The sequence below is a fragment of the Opisthorchis viverrini genome (genome assembly GCF_000715545.1).
Source record: "Opisthorchis viverrini unplaced genomic scaffold opera_v5_172, whole genome shotgun sequence".
NCBI lineage: Eukaryota > Metazoa > Platyhelminthes > Trematoda > Opisthorchiida > Opisthorchiidae > Opisthorchis > Opisthorchis viverrini.
Genome location: NW_008751831.1, coordinates 770,864 through 786,325, shown reverse-complemented (window position 1 = coordinate 786,325; position 15,462 = coordinate 770,864). Strand labels below are relative to the sequence as shown.

The 15,462-nt window shown below is 48.4% G+C and overlaps 1 protein-coding gene across 1 annotated transcript in view; it reads left to right on the top strand.

The window, feature by feature from the left end:
* T265_07538 (hypothetical protein) overlaps window positions 1-4,900 on the top strand; it is a gene marked incomplete at both ends in the record, with an annotated part of 10,254 nt that extends 5,354 nt beyond the window's left edge. The window contains one exon of the mRNA XM_009173083.1: window positions 4,673-4,900. Within this exon, the coding sequence (XP_009171347.1) occupies window positions 4,673-4,900 (228 nt within the window). The remainder of the gene's footprint in view (window positions 1-4,672) is intronic.
* Window positions 4,901-15,462: the final 10,562 nt, after the last annotated feature.

Below are 15,462 nucleotides of genomic sequence, written 5' to 3'. Positions count from 1 at the left end.
ATGAAGTAAGGCCGATATATGGTCATGCGTACCTTCGATTCAGTGAAAGGACCAGCCAGGTTGAATGGATAATGGTTGTACGGAACTTCTGAAGCAAGTACATTCACAGTTTAAGGCCCGGGAATAGGGAAAGAGGAGGGAATAGAACGGAAGCATTAGCGCCTGGTGATTGCCAAAGACACCAGATAAAACGGTGTCCAATTTGGAAAACTTAAGAGTGGAAGATAGGAAATCCGATGAACCGAACCTGGAAATCAAAGGCTACTTGAGGTTTCTGATGTAGTACAGGGACAAAACAGATCAATATTACTGAGCTGCTTGGCATGTATCCAGTAATTCCAGATAGCGATACAAGGGACTATCACTGATAGCAAGCGTAGTGTCCCATTTTTTCACTGAGCGTCAGTCGACCACAAGACATAAGGCCAGGGCAAGAGTATGTGCTTAATTCAGGGAAAGTAAGGACTTTGCCGCCGCTACAGGAGCACGGAGACTAGCCGTCGGACTAGCTGAAACGCGCGATTACACGATACGATTGCATGGCGTAAGTGTTTAGCTATGTCAGAGAATATAAACATAGGGTCTCCGCTGTGTAGACAGGGATGGTTAATGTGAAGAGGGACAGAAGAGAGATAGTCAGCGGTTCGAGCTGTTTGATGTTTTTCGTGGAAACGGCAGCCCAATCGTTTTTACTGAGCTGCATGATGTAGATATCTTGAAACAGAAAATCAATGAAGTAGGGGGTCATTATTGGGATGGACTTTTGAAACCGACACCGAAAAAGATAGCCGTCAACAAGCTTTACGAAGATGGAAGTGCTGAAAGTCACTGGGGCCTGCCGCGTGTGTTCTTGGCTGTCGTTGTTTCGCTGATCGCACCGATCACTGGAAGCGTCGAAGAACTGCGTTAGCTGAAACCATTTAAAGATTCAAACGAGTAATTTTAAAGGAAATTAGTCCGGTGGGACAGCGCGATCCAGTAATAATAATAATATTATTGTTTATTCACAACTTGTGGGTGGCATACCGTCCCGCATGATCATGCGTTTACAGACAGAATGGGGCATTACTGGAGAATTTGCGGTTAGTGGGGATTCCGCGAAAAGGGGAAAACGTCATGAATAGTGAGAAGTATCCGATGAAATAACAGGTTTCTTTCGCAACTTGTAGAGAACAATGGGCATGAGGTCCGACTAACTCAAATACTCAGTCGGCTGACATGAACTAAAACAGAATACCATTGCTGGCCACGAGTGGCCTTGGGCGGTTGGGTAAATGGCTGGATTCACAACGAGCAAAAATGGAGGTGGAGGTGGGATGATTCGAATTGGGAGAACATAGCAGGTTTAATCTCAAAAGTATGGTGCAATCTGACAACAAGCAGACCCACTGGTTGCACTGACGTAGGGAGGTCATGTGCAGGTGTTATGATGGATGGGGACACAGAGGTGGTCGGTTTCGAAAGCGAGAATATATCAGATGACACAAGATCTAATAGATTGGATTTAAGAGTGGCGTGACCAAAAAACTTCAAATCGCAGGAAGTGTGGAGCCAGAATAACGGATCTGGAGATTCAGTAGAGCTGCCACGACATGGATATCCAATTTAAGCTAAAGCCCAAAATCGTCACTAGGGCTTTATGGCCAAAACCAACCCACGCGAGCTATGGAATGATTGTTGAACACCTGAAGAAGCCTCAGTTAGGCTGCTCTAATAGGTCAAGCCTCACGGCCATACAACAAAACCGTCTACGCTGTAGCTTGATACACACGTCCCTGGAGATTCAGGGATAAACCTTTCCGAAACAACAAGTGTCTCAAATTAGCGCACATGACCGGGACATGCAGATTCGTGCATTCGCTTAATCTGTCACATTAATATCAGAAATAATACAACTTCCAAGATACGTAGAACGCTCACCAGCATCATCGTCGACAGCATGACATCAGTTTTCACCACCGATACTTCACTGCAGTAAAACGTTCCACAACCCCAAGTACCATTGTTAGGGGAGCGGCAATTGACTGCAATTCCAGAAGCATTACCTCAAAATACGAAGTAGAGAGTCCATACCAAAGGACAGAATAAACTAATTCAATTCTCGCAGAAATACGAGCGCTGCCCCCACTTGTACGCATTGTCCTCTTTACGTGGTGGATAGGTAATTGACCATGAGGTTATACCCTAGAAGCAAAGTGGCCCATTGCTGGAGGCTGTTCGCGCTTTACACTGGAATCCACTTCTTTGAGACAAGACGAGGGTTCTGTGGTTAGAGCGCGAATTTACAGACCGAAAGGTCTGTGGTCCTGCGTTTCGTCTGCTCCTATCTAGGCTTTGGAAAACTGTTAACATCTCAGCCCTCGTGCTGCCTTAGGGTGCCATGGAAGCTGGGCACCGAAAGGGTGTTACAACTGAAGAAGTTTTCCACCTCGAAGAGATTGGGGTTTCTGTGGTAACGGTTTGCGTAACTTCGAGACCCGTTGAGCTGAGCTAGGGGGTTTTACCGCGACAGTCACAGTCTCTCATACCAGGTTGGTTAATGGTTAGAGGTCTGACGAACACAGTCTCCCGGACCTCCACGATGGCGACTTGTTCTATAAAAAGCCAAGCGCCGCTGCATTGCCGGTCAGGCTTTGGAGCCAAATGGCTTTGGTTTAGCACCCTAATAGTCCTCCTGTCTAGGTGTGGGCGCCCCGACAGTATCCAAGCCCACACACAACCATGAACTGCACATATACAAATAGACTCATTCCACATCGGCCATCGCGTGGTGCCATCAGCCGGGTCGCCATACTTGCTGCATACAGCAGGGTGGGTAAGCGAAAACAGGCTAGAGCTGACGCCTCCCTTCTTTATCTTTTACGAAGTCCGAAGTCAAAGGGCGAGAGGATTCTTGCTTGATTGGATACCCGTTGATAGCCTCTTCCCTGGTTCGTCTGGTAGCGTGTGAAGTCTCACAAGCGGGAAATCGACCGATGTGTTTGTCGTGCCTGCTTACGCCCAAAGTGACCGTAGCTCTGACACCATCAAAGACAAGTTTTATTAAACCCTGAATACCCTGGTGCATCGAGCTACAAGCTCACGTTTCGTCGTGATACGGGAGATCTGAATGCACCAGTTGGCAGGATTAGCGCATCTAATGCTCAATTCAGTGGCCGACATGGATTAGACGCGGTACGTACGGACAATTGTGAACGATTGCTTCAGCTGTGTGCTAAACGCGGACTGTCTTTATGTAGTAGTGACTTCCGAAATACCCGAAGTCTTCTAGCTACATGGTGTCATCCAAAAGAGTGCAGACAAACTCGAACTCATCGCATTGCCATCAGTTACCAACGAAGCGGATCAATAACTGACCCCTGATCGTTTTGGAACACATTCGTGGATTTCGACCACACCCTTGTCCGGAAAGGAAGGGACTTGGTGCTAGCTTACAACAATCATCCCGAGGTACCTACAACTCTCAACACTCATTCAGGCAGCCCGGATAGAAACTAACAAGATCGCCACTGACATCGGTTGGCAGCCATATCTTGCAGCGTCTCCAACCAGGCACGGTGAGGATCAAGCGGCCACCATCCTGGAAGGCGGGTGGCACCGACAGCGCCTAATCTCTTCAGTACCCCTCTGCCAGCTCATGGATTGGCCATTTCTCTAATTCAACCATTCTGAATTGTGCTCGGGAAACAGCACTGTCCTCAGCAAACGATGGTTTGGCATACGCAATACATGACCTAACCAACGCAAGTTCTGGTGTTGGACACATTCTTCAATAAAAGTGCCTATTGTACCACCGAAAACTCGCTTCTTAATTGTCTTGTTACGGATACGCCGACACCAACCCACAACAACTATTGTCGAATTCCCGAAGGGGTCTAAGTTCCGCTGCCTGAACAGGCCAAGTCTCACAGCCGTACAGCAAAACAGTCCACACTGTGTCTTGGTACACACGTCCCCGGAAATTCAGAGATACACCACCTCGACGCCATAGGTGTCTCAAATTAGCGAACGCGGCCCGAGCCTTACAGCTTCGTGCATCGTTCACCCTACAGTCAGAATTAATACAACTTCCAAGATAAGTAGAACGCCCCACAACTTCCAGTGCCTCTCCCTGGATTATAAGTGACGTGTTCAGTGACTGCATGTCCACGCGCATGACCCTACACTTTGTGGGTGCATACCAAAAGATAGGATGACTCTGGTCAATTCATCCAGAAACACCTGTGCCTTTTACTCCTCTTCGAATTTCCTTTTACTTTGTCAGCTGTAACGACCGCGTACTTGTCGTAGAGTGGTTGTAGCTGCCACAGTTTCGTTCACCCATGATTCGGGGAGTTGGGGTAGGTAGCTGCGCGTTGTAAGCTGAAGCTGATAAATCAGTGTGTAAATATAACACTGTAGGTGGACTGTTAGGTCAGGGGGTTGGGAAAGGAGCTATGCATTGAAGGCAATAGGTTGGATGCACAAGTGCCAATAAGGGTGCGACTGGGTGATGTCTGACAATGTCTCTGACTATTGACATGGCCCGTCTCGGGGCCCCATCCAGCAACACTGCAATGACCAGCGCATCTGAGTTTGCTGCAAATTCCACATCGACAAGGTTCCCGTCACAGGCAATTAGGACACCGGGGTTTTAGAGACCTTCCAGCTTTCATCTCATGATTTCACCTAGCACGGAGTTAAGCAGGAATGGAGAGAGTTGGTATCCCTAATGGACACCGCTTTGTGTATAGAACCTGCCGGAGAGCTCGCCATATACTCCAACACGCCCGGAAGTCTGGGAATACAAAGAGCTTATTATGTTCACGAACTTCCGGGGCATTTCTTGGCGGACAAGTATGTCAAGCAGAACAGGCCGGTCAGCCGAGTCAAATGCGCCTTGGAAATCCAGAAACACTGAAATCGCGGGTCGCTTATACGCATGAGATTGTTCTAGCACCTGATGAAGTGCGAAGATTTAGTCAACATAACCCCTACCAGGCCTGGATCCCGCTCGCTACTCCCGAGTCAGTATTTCATGGGCCACCATGAGGCAACGAAGCACCAGTGACGCCAACAGTCTCGTTACGTTCGAAGTCACGCTGATCCCCCTGTGACTGTCACACTCACTAGGAGCCCTTGTTTTGAAAATGGCACTATCACCTATTCTCCCCAGTTGTCCGAGACAGACTCCTTTTCCCAAATGCAGGCAAACAGATCAGACAAGCGCTGACTGAGGACTTAACCCCCATCTCTGAACAAAGCGAGTGGGAGGTCATCCGGACAAGAGGCTCGGTGACGCTTAAGAGAACATATGCAGTCATAAACCTCTGAGACCCAAAGCGGTTCCACTCTCACCGTCCAAGGTTCTACGTCACCCGTGGGCTCTAGATGGGTACCAGCTGGCGGCCATGACAATTGTTGTTAGAAGTATTCAGCCCATCGGTCGAAACGTTCTTCTTTATTCGAGATGCACACTCCATTCCGATCCCTTATGGTCTCGCTCACAGGTGGTTTCCGGAGACCGGTTGCACGGATCAACTGAAATAATCTTCGACATTACCGGCTTTCTGGGCCTCTTCCATTTCCTTGGCAGTAAGTTATTGATCCGCGTCATCGGTAATTGATGACAATGTGGTCGATTGGAGTTTGTGGCCGGTATGCCGTTGGAGGACACCATGTGGCCAGACGAATTCGGCTATTTCGGAAGTTAGTACTGCATAAAAACAGCCTGCGGTCAGCGCACAGCTGAAGCAATAGCTCCCTATTGTCCGTACGTACCGAGTCCAATCCATATCGACCTAATTGAGTCTCAGAAACGCTAAGCCTTCCTAGTTGTGCATTCATATCTCCGGCAAACACCACAATGTCTGAGCTTTCAGCTCGCCGCAGCAGGGCATTCTGCGTGTCAAAACCTGTCTTTGACGGCGTCGGGGCTACAGTTGATTGGGGTGCAGGCAGACACGATAAACAGACATCTACCAACTTCCCGATTGTGAGACTCCATCAAATACGTTGCCAGACGAACCGCACAGAGGCGACTATCAACAGGTATCCAGTCAAGCAAGGATACTTTCATCCGGCCGCAGCAGACTCTGCATCGCTAGGGATACGCAGCCCGAAGTGAGTGGAGACTGATGGGGCGGTTAGCTCAATCACTGTGCCTGGATCCTGTATTCTTGTTTCTGAGACAGCACACATCAATGCCAAGCGAGTGCAGTGTGAGAGCGAGAGCAGTTTATTGTCTTGCTTGCTTCAGAGTGCGGACATTGAAGGCGGTCAGACAGACTGAGTGTCAAGGATTGAAGAGTGATTCGGAGATACCTAAGGATGTCGGCGCTATGTGACGAGCAGATGCCGCACGCGAAACCGATCCAAGACGAACGGAGTCATCGGTCCTAAGTGAAGGGCCTACAAGAGGAGAGTTATTAATGGGTGGGTAGAGGGGGAAGAAAAATTATGTGAGAAAGAAAGAAGGGAGGCGTCAGCAGTAGCCTGTTTTCGCTTACCCACCCTGCTGTATGCAGCAAGTATTGCGACCCTGCTGATGGCACCACGTGACGGCCGATGCGGTGTGTTTATTTGTATATGTGCAATTCTTAGTTGTACGTGGACTGGGATACTGTCAGGGCGCCCACGATGACCGATGATCGTTCATCTGTAACGCCCATTCGGTGCACAGCTGCCACGCCATCAAAAGAAGTGCGGAGGCTGAGATACTGCCAGTTTGCCCAAGCCTAGACAGGGGAATTCGAGAGACGATCGGGTTCGAACCACGGACCTCCTGGTCAGTAAATTCGCGTTCTAACCACTTACGCCATCTTAACCCAGGGCTCCCACACCTAGAGAGGGGGACGATTAGGGTGTTCAACCAAAGCTTTTGGCTGTAAAGCCTAACCGCGAGGTTCTGGTGTTTGGCAGTGAATGAAAATGCATTGCCGTTTCTACGGAACAAGTCGCCACAGGTTCCAAACCCTAGCCTGGAGGACCAGGAGACTGTGTTTTTCAGACGTCTAACCACTGACCAATCTGGAATGGGAGACTCTGAGTATCGCGAGGACACATCCCAGTATAGCTCAGTGGGTCGCTGAGGTGAGCGAACCGCCACACCACGGTAGAGTCCAGTCTCTTCGTGACGGGCCCCCGGGATTACAGAGTGATGTTCCTAAACAACTTCATTTTTGACATCCCGATATTAACCGCATGAACGCGCTAACACGTAGTTACGTCTACTGACCGAGCATGAATAAGCAGTTAGAACTTGTACACAAGTGTTCAAAATGCCAACCATCCGCAAAATCCCCTCAGGAAACAAACTTATGTTCATGGCAAATGCCAGAAAATCCATGGTCGCGACTTCATGTTGATTTTGCGGGACAAATCAATGACCAACAACATCTGATCCAAGTGACCAGAAGTGTTCAGTATGAACCATGCTGCTGCTTGTGCTGCCATTCAAAGCTACATGTGTTTAACCAGTTTGGAGCTCCAAGCATTATTGTCTGAAGACGGCATTGCATCCACGCCTGCTGAATTTTCTGCTTTGTGTCAAGAAAATAGCATACAACATATGCGATCACCACCGTTCCATTCACAATCAAGTGGCGAAGTGGAAAGACTTGTGGACACTTTCAAACGCGCACTCCTGAAACTCAAAGGATAGGGGACCATATTGGAAATCATCGAGACATTTCTGCTGAATTACAGGGCGACACCAAATGTTAGCGCTCCACATGGTACGTCCCCGGCGGAAGTACTTATAAACCGGAAGATCTGTTTATCCGTTGACGTCATCCGTCCAACACATTTGCCAACCGGTAAAAACACAAATATGAAAGTTCAGTTCCACCGGCGTCGCGGTGCTGTAATATATTTATACCCAACCAACCTGTGCTAGTAAAAGACTATCAAGGTGGTATGGAAAAGTGGGCACAAGGTATAATTGTGCGCCGTGCTGGAAGAGTTGTTTGAGGTAAAAGTAGGCTCCACTATCTAAGTCCGTCATGCTACGTTCTTCCTATCTTCCAGCGACAGCTACACTCGATCCTGTTGTTCTACTGGAGACCATTTGAAATAGATCTTAAATCCTTGTAACTTACGCTCTCACACCAGCTGTCCTGTTACTTGATCATGGCATGTACACTCACCAGCTTTTACACACAAGCATTAAACCACAGGTGAGACAACCACCCACAGGTGTTCTTGTCCATTAATCATCTTCCTATCCATCTCTTATGCAGACGTTAACTTCCTTGGACAACATCTGCGTCTGCCCTCTGAAGCGTAGTTTTGTTGCAGAAAGTGTTTTTTACCTCCATTGTAATTGTTTTCATGCCCCTTTGACCCCACGGTACTTCTTTACCTCCGGCTGTTTTGGTTCCACAGCGCACTCGTCCACACAGGTAACAGGGAGGTGTGCCTCTACTTGGCACATCGGTCTACATCAAAGCTCTATCGTCGTTTAGCCCTGTTATACAGGTTCTGAACATTCCCATTCCACTCCTATGACCCGAAGGTATTTGCCGTTACATTTGGCTCTTCGAATTTCATCCCTCAGTCGCTCAGTCTGATTAGTGCATCCATGCCCACTGTCTCCATCGTGCTCTGTTTTGTTCCACATACCACAACGTTCATTTCGAAACGACATCGTGGCATGACCATGGCCTTTTTCAACAACAGGTACTGAAATATCTTTAACTGCGCGATGTGATTGCACGCTATCGTTTTTTCGCGTTTTACTCGACATATATGAGAACAGAACCCAACCAACTAAAACGCACAATACCTTCACGATACGCAGACTCACGAGCCCAAGGGGCAAGTGGTCAGCCAAACTCCACATGTCCACGGACAAGTAAGGAACACGCGTGACAGCTATTCTGCGGAGAAAGCCCGTTTACACCGTCCGGATTTTCACCAGAGGACTCTCGTAAGCGATGGGTTTTCCGTTTGACTTGCTACGTTTACAATGACCCGGATTCGATTATTGAGCGGGCCAGCAATAAAACCACCTTTTTCTGGGCTTATTTGACTTGCTTTCATCCCTTTGTAATTTTTTATATTGGAGATTGTTTTGTCTGACGCAGTTGTCCAAACCTCAAAGGTCCGAGTTAGTCACACGTCCCTATTTGATGAATGAAGCCCGCCACGGCAAAGCCTTTCAGACTTGCTACATCGGGAAGAAGTTTTTACAATCGGAGGAATCACAAATCCAAGCGTCGAAAACAACCTCAAACAGTATTTGATGACGATCGGTCACAAAATCCTGGGCGATGTCTCCTGTAAAAGCATATCTGATGTCGACATAACGTCGCTCTGCCCTCAAAATAACTGGGCTTCTTTATTTAGGTAGAGACGAAACTAATCATATTATTCCAAAAACTGAAATGGTTAGGACTAAGCCAACACGTATATTTTGTCATCCAACGAGAAGTGGACAGGCAGCACGAGGCATCCTTTTTTGTACCACCCGATGACCAGAAAAAATCTTTTTCGTTGCAGGCTATACAGATTCGGTGCACTGCAGAGTTTCCGTAATTCACACATGCCAAATAGTTGACTTAGCGAATAAACGCTCGAGCGCTGATGGCGTAAGGCAATTTGTAACTCATTGTTCAGGTCATGGAGAATAAACAGTGGATGATTTGTTAGCGGATGTCTTAATGTGCACAGAAGACGTACTAAATAAAGACATTCAGGTTGTTAATCATGCGGACGCTATGGAGTACACAGATTTGTATGTCTGATCAACAAACAGCCCGAGTTATCAATCTTTCAACAGATCACCTGTCAGTAAGATGCGACAGCCGTCTTTGGTGTCATATGTGGCTAGCGCCCGGCTGTAGTTTAAACATTGTGTGATGGAGATACCTCAAACTATCCACCATCCATGAAGGGGAAGGCTACCTGTGCTTTTCCTGGTCGGTGTCTACAAGGAGCCTGTAAGTATCATAGTTCCGGGCCTTGAAGTTGCCAATGAAGCGGAAGGATGAGGCAGCCCTAACGCTCGGAATCATTATTTGAGTTAGGTGGGGCTGCCTACAAACAGCTCGAAGGGAACTCTAGCTTCTACCGGCAGACCGGAGTAAGCTGTGGCGGTTTCTGCTCTGACAGTTTGGTATGAAAAAATTAGACACTTAATAGTAATTTTGACCCGCAGGTGTCGTAGTCTTCGCACTTGTGGCGCACCGGGCTTTGAAACATTTCTCTAGGGTTTCGCTTAGTTTAAGGATGTGGTGGCATTGAAGGTCATTCCTTAAAAATCATTCACAGGTTTTCAATGAAAAGCCCTGTTTTTCTGTCCCATCACCCTGTTCGTTTTGACTCATTTGTGCCCATATGCTCCTCTGCCGTGTAAATTGGTGCTAGTCTCCACTGACATTAGATGTGTGACATTTGAAACCTAGCCTCACCATCGGCGTGAATACCGTAGCGCTAGCCAAATGTGGCAACTCCGACAACGGGCTTATTGATTCGGCTGGCGCCTAATGGCGACAGTTTCACCAAGACTGATGCCAACAAATTAGAACTAGAAAATAGAAGGCGCATGACGAAAAGCTGGGCAAGGATGGCAAGTCCAGCATCGATGAATTCCTTTTTTGTTACTTTAAGTATAAAGATAAGGAGGTACTAGTACCCAAACCGACTTCGTAAGAGCTAGATCACTGCAGCGATGGAAGTTATATCGATCGAGCGGTGAGTATAAAAATGAGTTAAAATCTCGGTCCGGCAGTGGTGGCCGGCGATTGGTAGAATTATTCCTCCGTAATCCTTTCAAAATGAGCTTCAAAGACTGGATTATTATCAAAACCGGGCAACAATGTGCCTTATCAGTTGGCAGCAAAACAGTTCACTGTTGGCCAGTTAACCGAAAATAGCTCGGAAGGGCTGCTAGTCCGACAGCCATCTAAACGATGCATCAGAAGACAGTGCGGATTATGATGTTGATGATGATGACAGGCTGAGGATAATGCGTCTGAATCTTTCTTTATCACTGTTATAACCTGGTCCAGAAAGTGGAAAAACCGTAGCGGGGCGCGGGAGGTCACCGCAACCAGTACCACTTGAACTATAATATCCAAACCTAATGCACTGAGAGTCTAAATGATACTGGTAAGCCTTGATTTGTAGCATGATGCTCAAAGGAATCAAAAAGCAATTCAAAGACGGATTAATGAGTTTTTATCAGGTAGAAAAGTTGAAGTGAACGTCTTCGGAAGATTCTCAAGGCTTGGTTTTGGGACTGCTCCTGTTTGTGATTTACGCCAATGATCTGCCTGATGCGTCTTCAAGTTTACATCTCCTTGAAATCTCGGAGTTTCAAACCCAATGGCTTCCAAACAGATGTAGAGTTTGTAATGTAGAGGTAACTAGACTAGCACTTTTCTCTGAATAATGACAAATGCTCCCGTATGCCATCCGGAGGGGACTCAGCGAACGTTTTTTTACGTATGGCGAGAAAAGGGCAAAAGTACATCACGAGGGTACCTACCCACCCCTCTTGAAACATGTGCCCCGTACTTCACCGTGAAAAGCGGTTATAAAACATTCGTCGTTCCCCCGTAATACTCGAATGGACCTCGAGATTCTCGAGATTTGAGGTGACGGGTTCACCTAAGACTAATCCTTGAATGTCAGCCAAGTTGTCCACTCAGGATGCAAGCAAAAACGTAACCCCCATTGAGAGTGTCCAACGAGGTGCTGCTACGTAATGCTTTCTGATGCCCTCGTGAGCGTGGTTTGGCCGTTAACCGAAAAAGTACACAGCGGGGGCATGGCAAGAAGATTTTCATGCGCACGGCACACACTTCCATCACGCAAAATGTTCTCATTTCGGGTAGTTGCTGCCTGGAATAATCTTCCTCCGACGGTTGTCCACGCTCCATCTAGAACCCAGTTCAAAGCATCATTAGACAAATTTATACGCGAGTCCTCGAGCTAGCAAGCTTATTGGCCGGCGTGAGAAGTTAGAGAGCAGTGCTACACCCTTTTTCGCTTGTGCCTTTCAGGTGAACGGAAGCCAATGAACGTAAACAACAGAAATGATTCGGAAATCTTGGGCGAAAACATGCACCAATTCCTTGTGTCGATCCGCGAATCCGTGAAATCCGTATTGTTTGAGGCCTTACTGAGACCTGACTGGTGCGGTACTTCCGAAATCGGTCTCGTTTTTCCCTCATGCAAATTTGCGAATTTTTTTCGTTTTTCAATCTATCCACCGAGTACACACGAGTAATTGTTGAATTTTCTTACTGTGACAAAACATTTGAGAGATAATCCTTGATATTTTGCGCACATTTCCTATTTTACTTCTAGTCCTAAACATGACATCAATTTATACCGTTTGACCTCTGCAGCCATTGATAGACCACAACAGATGTGGGCGGAATGGCTGCCCGTCGAACGTCAAACGCGATATGCAATGCCATACCCACAAGGCCTGGTGGCACTCCAAATGCACGGGTTTACAGGACGACCAGATAAGCCGACTAGCCAGCTCGCCTGACTCGTTTGTCTGCGCCAGCCCCCTCCACGTTAAGGGTGCAATGCATACCGCAGTCAAGGGGAGAGCCCCACTGCAGATTCAGAAAGACCGATGTCAGTGTTCCGCCTTGATCGGAATACCCGACGCGAAATTGGAGCGTCTTTCAAAGGCACTGGAGGACGCAAACACTGCAGCGACTTGGACGAAAGTTGACAAGGAACTTTCTTCGCTGAACCAATACCTCGCGATATCCATACCGGGCTCCATGGCTGCGAATAAAGTAATACAACTCTCTGACGCGACTATAAAAACCGCCACAGCGTCTCTAGTGGACAGGTGCCTAAGGGAAAACAGACTGATAATCTGAGGGCCATTCTCCGGAAAAATCACGCCAGCAAAGCAGGCACAATTAATCCTTAGCAATACCCTCACCAAGCCTGACCAATCGCTCCACGCAGAATGGTTACGCCAGAAGGGAAGCAAGCGAACTCTTGGACTTCTTGTCACTCTTTCTTCCCCAGCTGACGTACGGAAGAACTTGGAGCGGGCTGGTAGCATTCAGAAGACCAACCCAATGCTCAGGCGTCTATCTCAGGATCGTCCTCTGGACGCGCGAAAGCTTGGTCACAGCAGGTCAGGGGTGGCGGCGCGAAACAGGCTTCCGCAGGGCACCAATTCAGCCGACTCCAAACTCATGACCAATCCAGTTGTGGTCATACTTCGTTGTGCTCCTAAAAGCAGGCCGACGAAACCAGCTGCGTCTCCGGACACCAGTTTTTATTCGACCACCACAGGCCTCTCGCCCACCAAAGGCAGTGATCCCCTGGAGGAGACAAACCTCAAATGCAAGCAGCGCCAAAATTACATGGAGCTATTAACGCTTATCTCCGTAACAGACAACACAGCTGCAGCCATGCACTCCTCAACAAAGTCACAGCCTCTGAACTGTACTGTGTCAGATGTGCGGGGACAAGCAGCAAAGCCAAGCTCCAGCTGCACTCCGTCAAAAGCGGCCTCTCTGCTTGTGAACACAACCGTCGCCCAGGACCCCGACAACCTAAGCCGCAAACATGACTACAACCATCCGGAAAATACCTGGTACATCCAGTTGGCCACGCTGATCGCCAGCGGATCGGGTGTCCACACAAGCACGAAAGAAGAGCGACTGCAGCCAAACAAGCGGCATAAACTTCGCCAGATTAGAAAACTGCTGGCTGGCCTCAAGGTGCAGTCCTTTGTGAAAACGAGCCGCATGGGAGCCCCATCATAAGCATTACTTCCTGATGCCGCTACCCAGCACCCAAGGCCTCACAGAGACACTTTTCTGGTCAAACCGTGCCAAAACACCCAAGAATCCAGGAAGGCGAAAGCTTGCCGCAAGTCTTTGAGCAACAGCAAATCTGACCGCCAAAAGGGGAGTGCTGAAAGAGCCACAAAAAGCAACCGTCGAAATTTTCGCCCACGGGGAAAAAGAATTGGTCCCCTAAGGCCAAAAGGCCCGAGTAGAGCGGGCCCCCACGGAACGAAAAAAACCTCGCAAGCGAAAAGCACCCTCAAAATCCACGAAGACAGGAAGCAGACGGCATCGCCTCAGGGGCCCTTTCAAAGCCTCGGACTCGAAGCCGGCGCACAGCTATTAAGTATACTAACCACCCTGGTCACTCAACTTTCGGCTGCTCACCCTCGGAGGCAGCAGGGACGGGGTTTAAATGCTTCTCCACAAACTGCCTCAGCCTTTTCAACAAACTCGGTGATGTTAAACAGTCAGCTTGCCTTGAACAACCGTCCATAATCGCAATCACAGAGACTTGGCTCACACCAGATGTCTCTGACGCGGAGATCTCGATAGACGGTAACTCTTTTTCGAGCCGACTCAAAACGGGGGCGGGCAGGTGGGGTTGCTTCGTACTTACATGTGGCCCTACCCATTCTGATTGTCCTCTCTGACACCACCCCTGCACCCTTTTGCGATGCACTGTGTGTCCAAATCCCGCTGCACGGGTACGATCCTCTCCTTCTCGGTGTGGTCTACCGTAGCCCTTCGAGTCCCCCTGAAGATGACCAATTCCTCATACAAACACTTCAGCAACTCTCCTCAAACTACCACTTCACTCATCTCCTGCTGGTAGGTGACTTCAACGCCCTAAACGCCTTCTGGATGGAACCCCAGCGCGTCGGATCGGGCGACTTGTTGAAGTCATCAACAGAGCGCTTGGGCCCAACATGTCGTTGCATCCACCAGATACCGCGCAGGTCAACTATCATCCCTCCTGGATTTGATCACCACTAACGAAAGACACTTCGTTGATCAGGTAACAATTAACGCCCCACTGGGACATAGCGTCCACTGTGTGCTGACCTTTGATTCCATCTGTTATTGGGTCAGAAATCCCGAACCTCAAACGTGGTTTCGAGACTTTTGCCGTGCGGACTTCTTAGGGATGCGCATCTTCCTTGAACAAGTCACACTGAAAGTCACAGTGGAAGAATTATATAGGACCATTGTCCAGAAAGTTCACGAGGCTGACGCGACGTTCATCCCAGAAAAACTAGCACGCACTCGGATGAACCGCAGGCTGCCAAAAAGTACTCGGCGACTTCTGGAAAAAAGGTCCCGACTCTTTTTCAAAAAGTTGACTACAGGGGATGCAGAAGATGACCTGGCACTTCGTTAAATGCAGAACCGCTGTAAATCAGAAATCCGCAAATGGAACGTACGAAAACAAGCCACCATCCTGGACCTCGCTCGAAAAAACATAGACGTCTTGTTCAACTACATGAGACATCGCCTCCTTGAGGGACAGAAACAGAGAACCGACGAATGGCCCAACAGTGGTATCTGAGGTTTACAGAGGACACTATGCGTGTCTATACTCAGTCCCAGCGTCCTCGTCACATCCACTCTTGTCAAGGAGAAACTACGAACAGCCTCTAACCGACTTGGTCTTCACGGTGGAGGACATTCGTCAACTCTTGGACAAGATCAACCCATTCTGCGC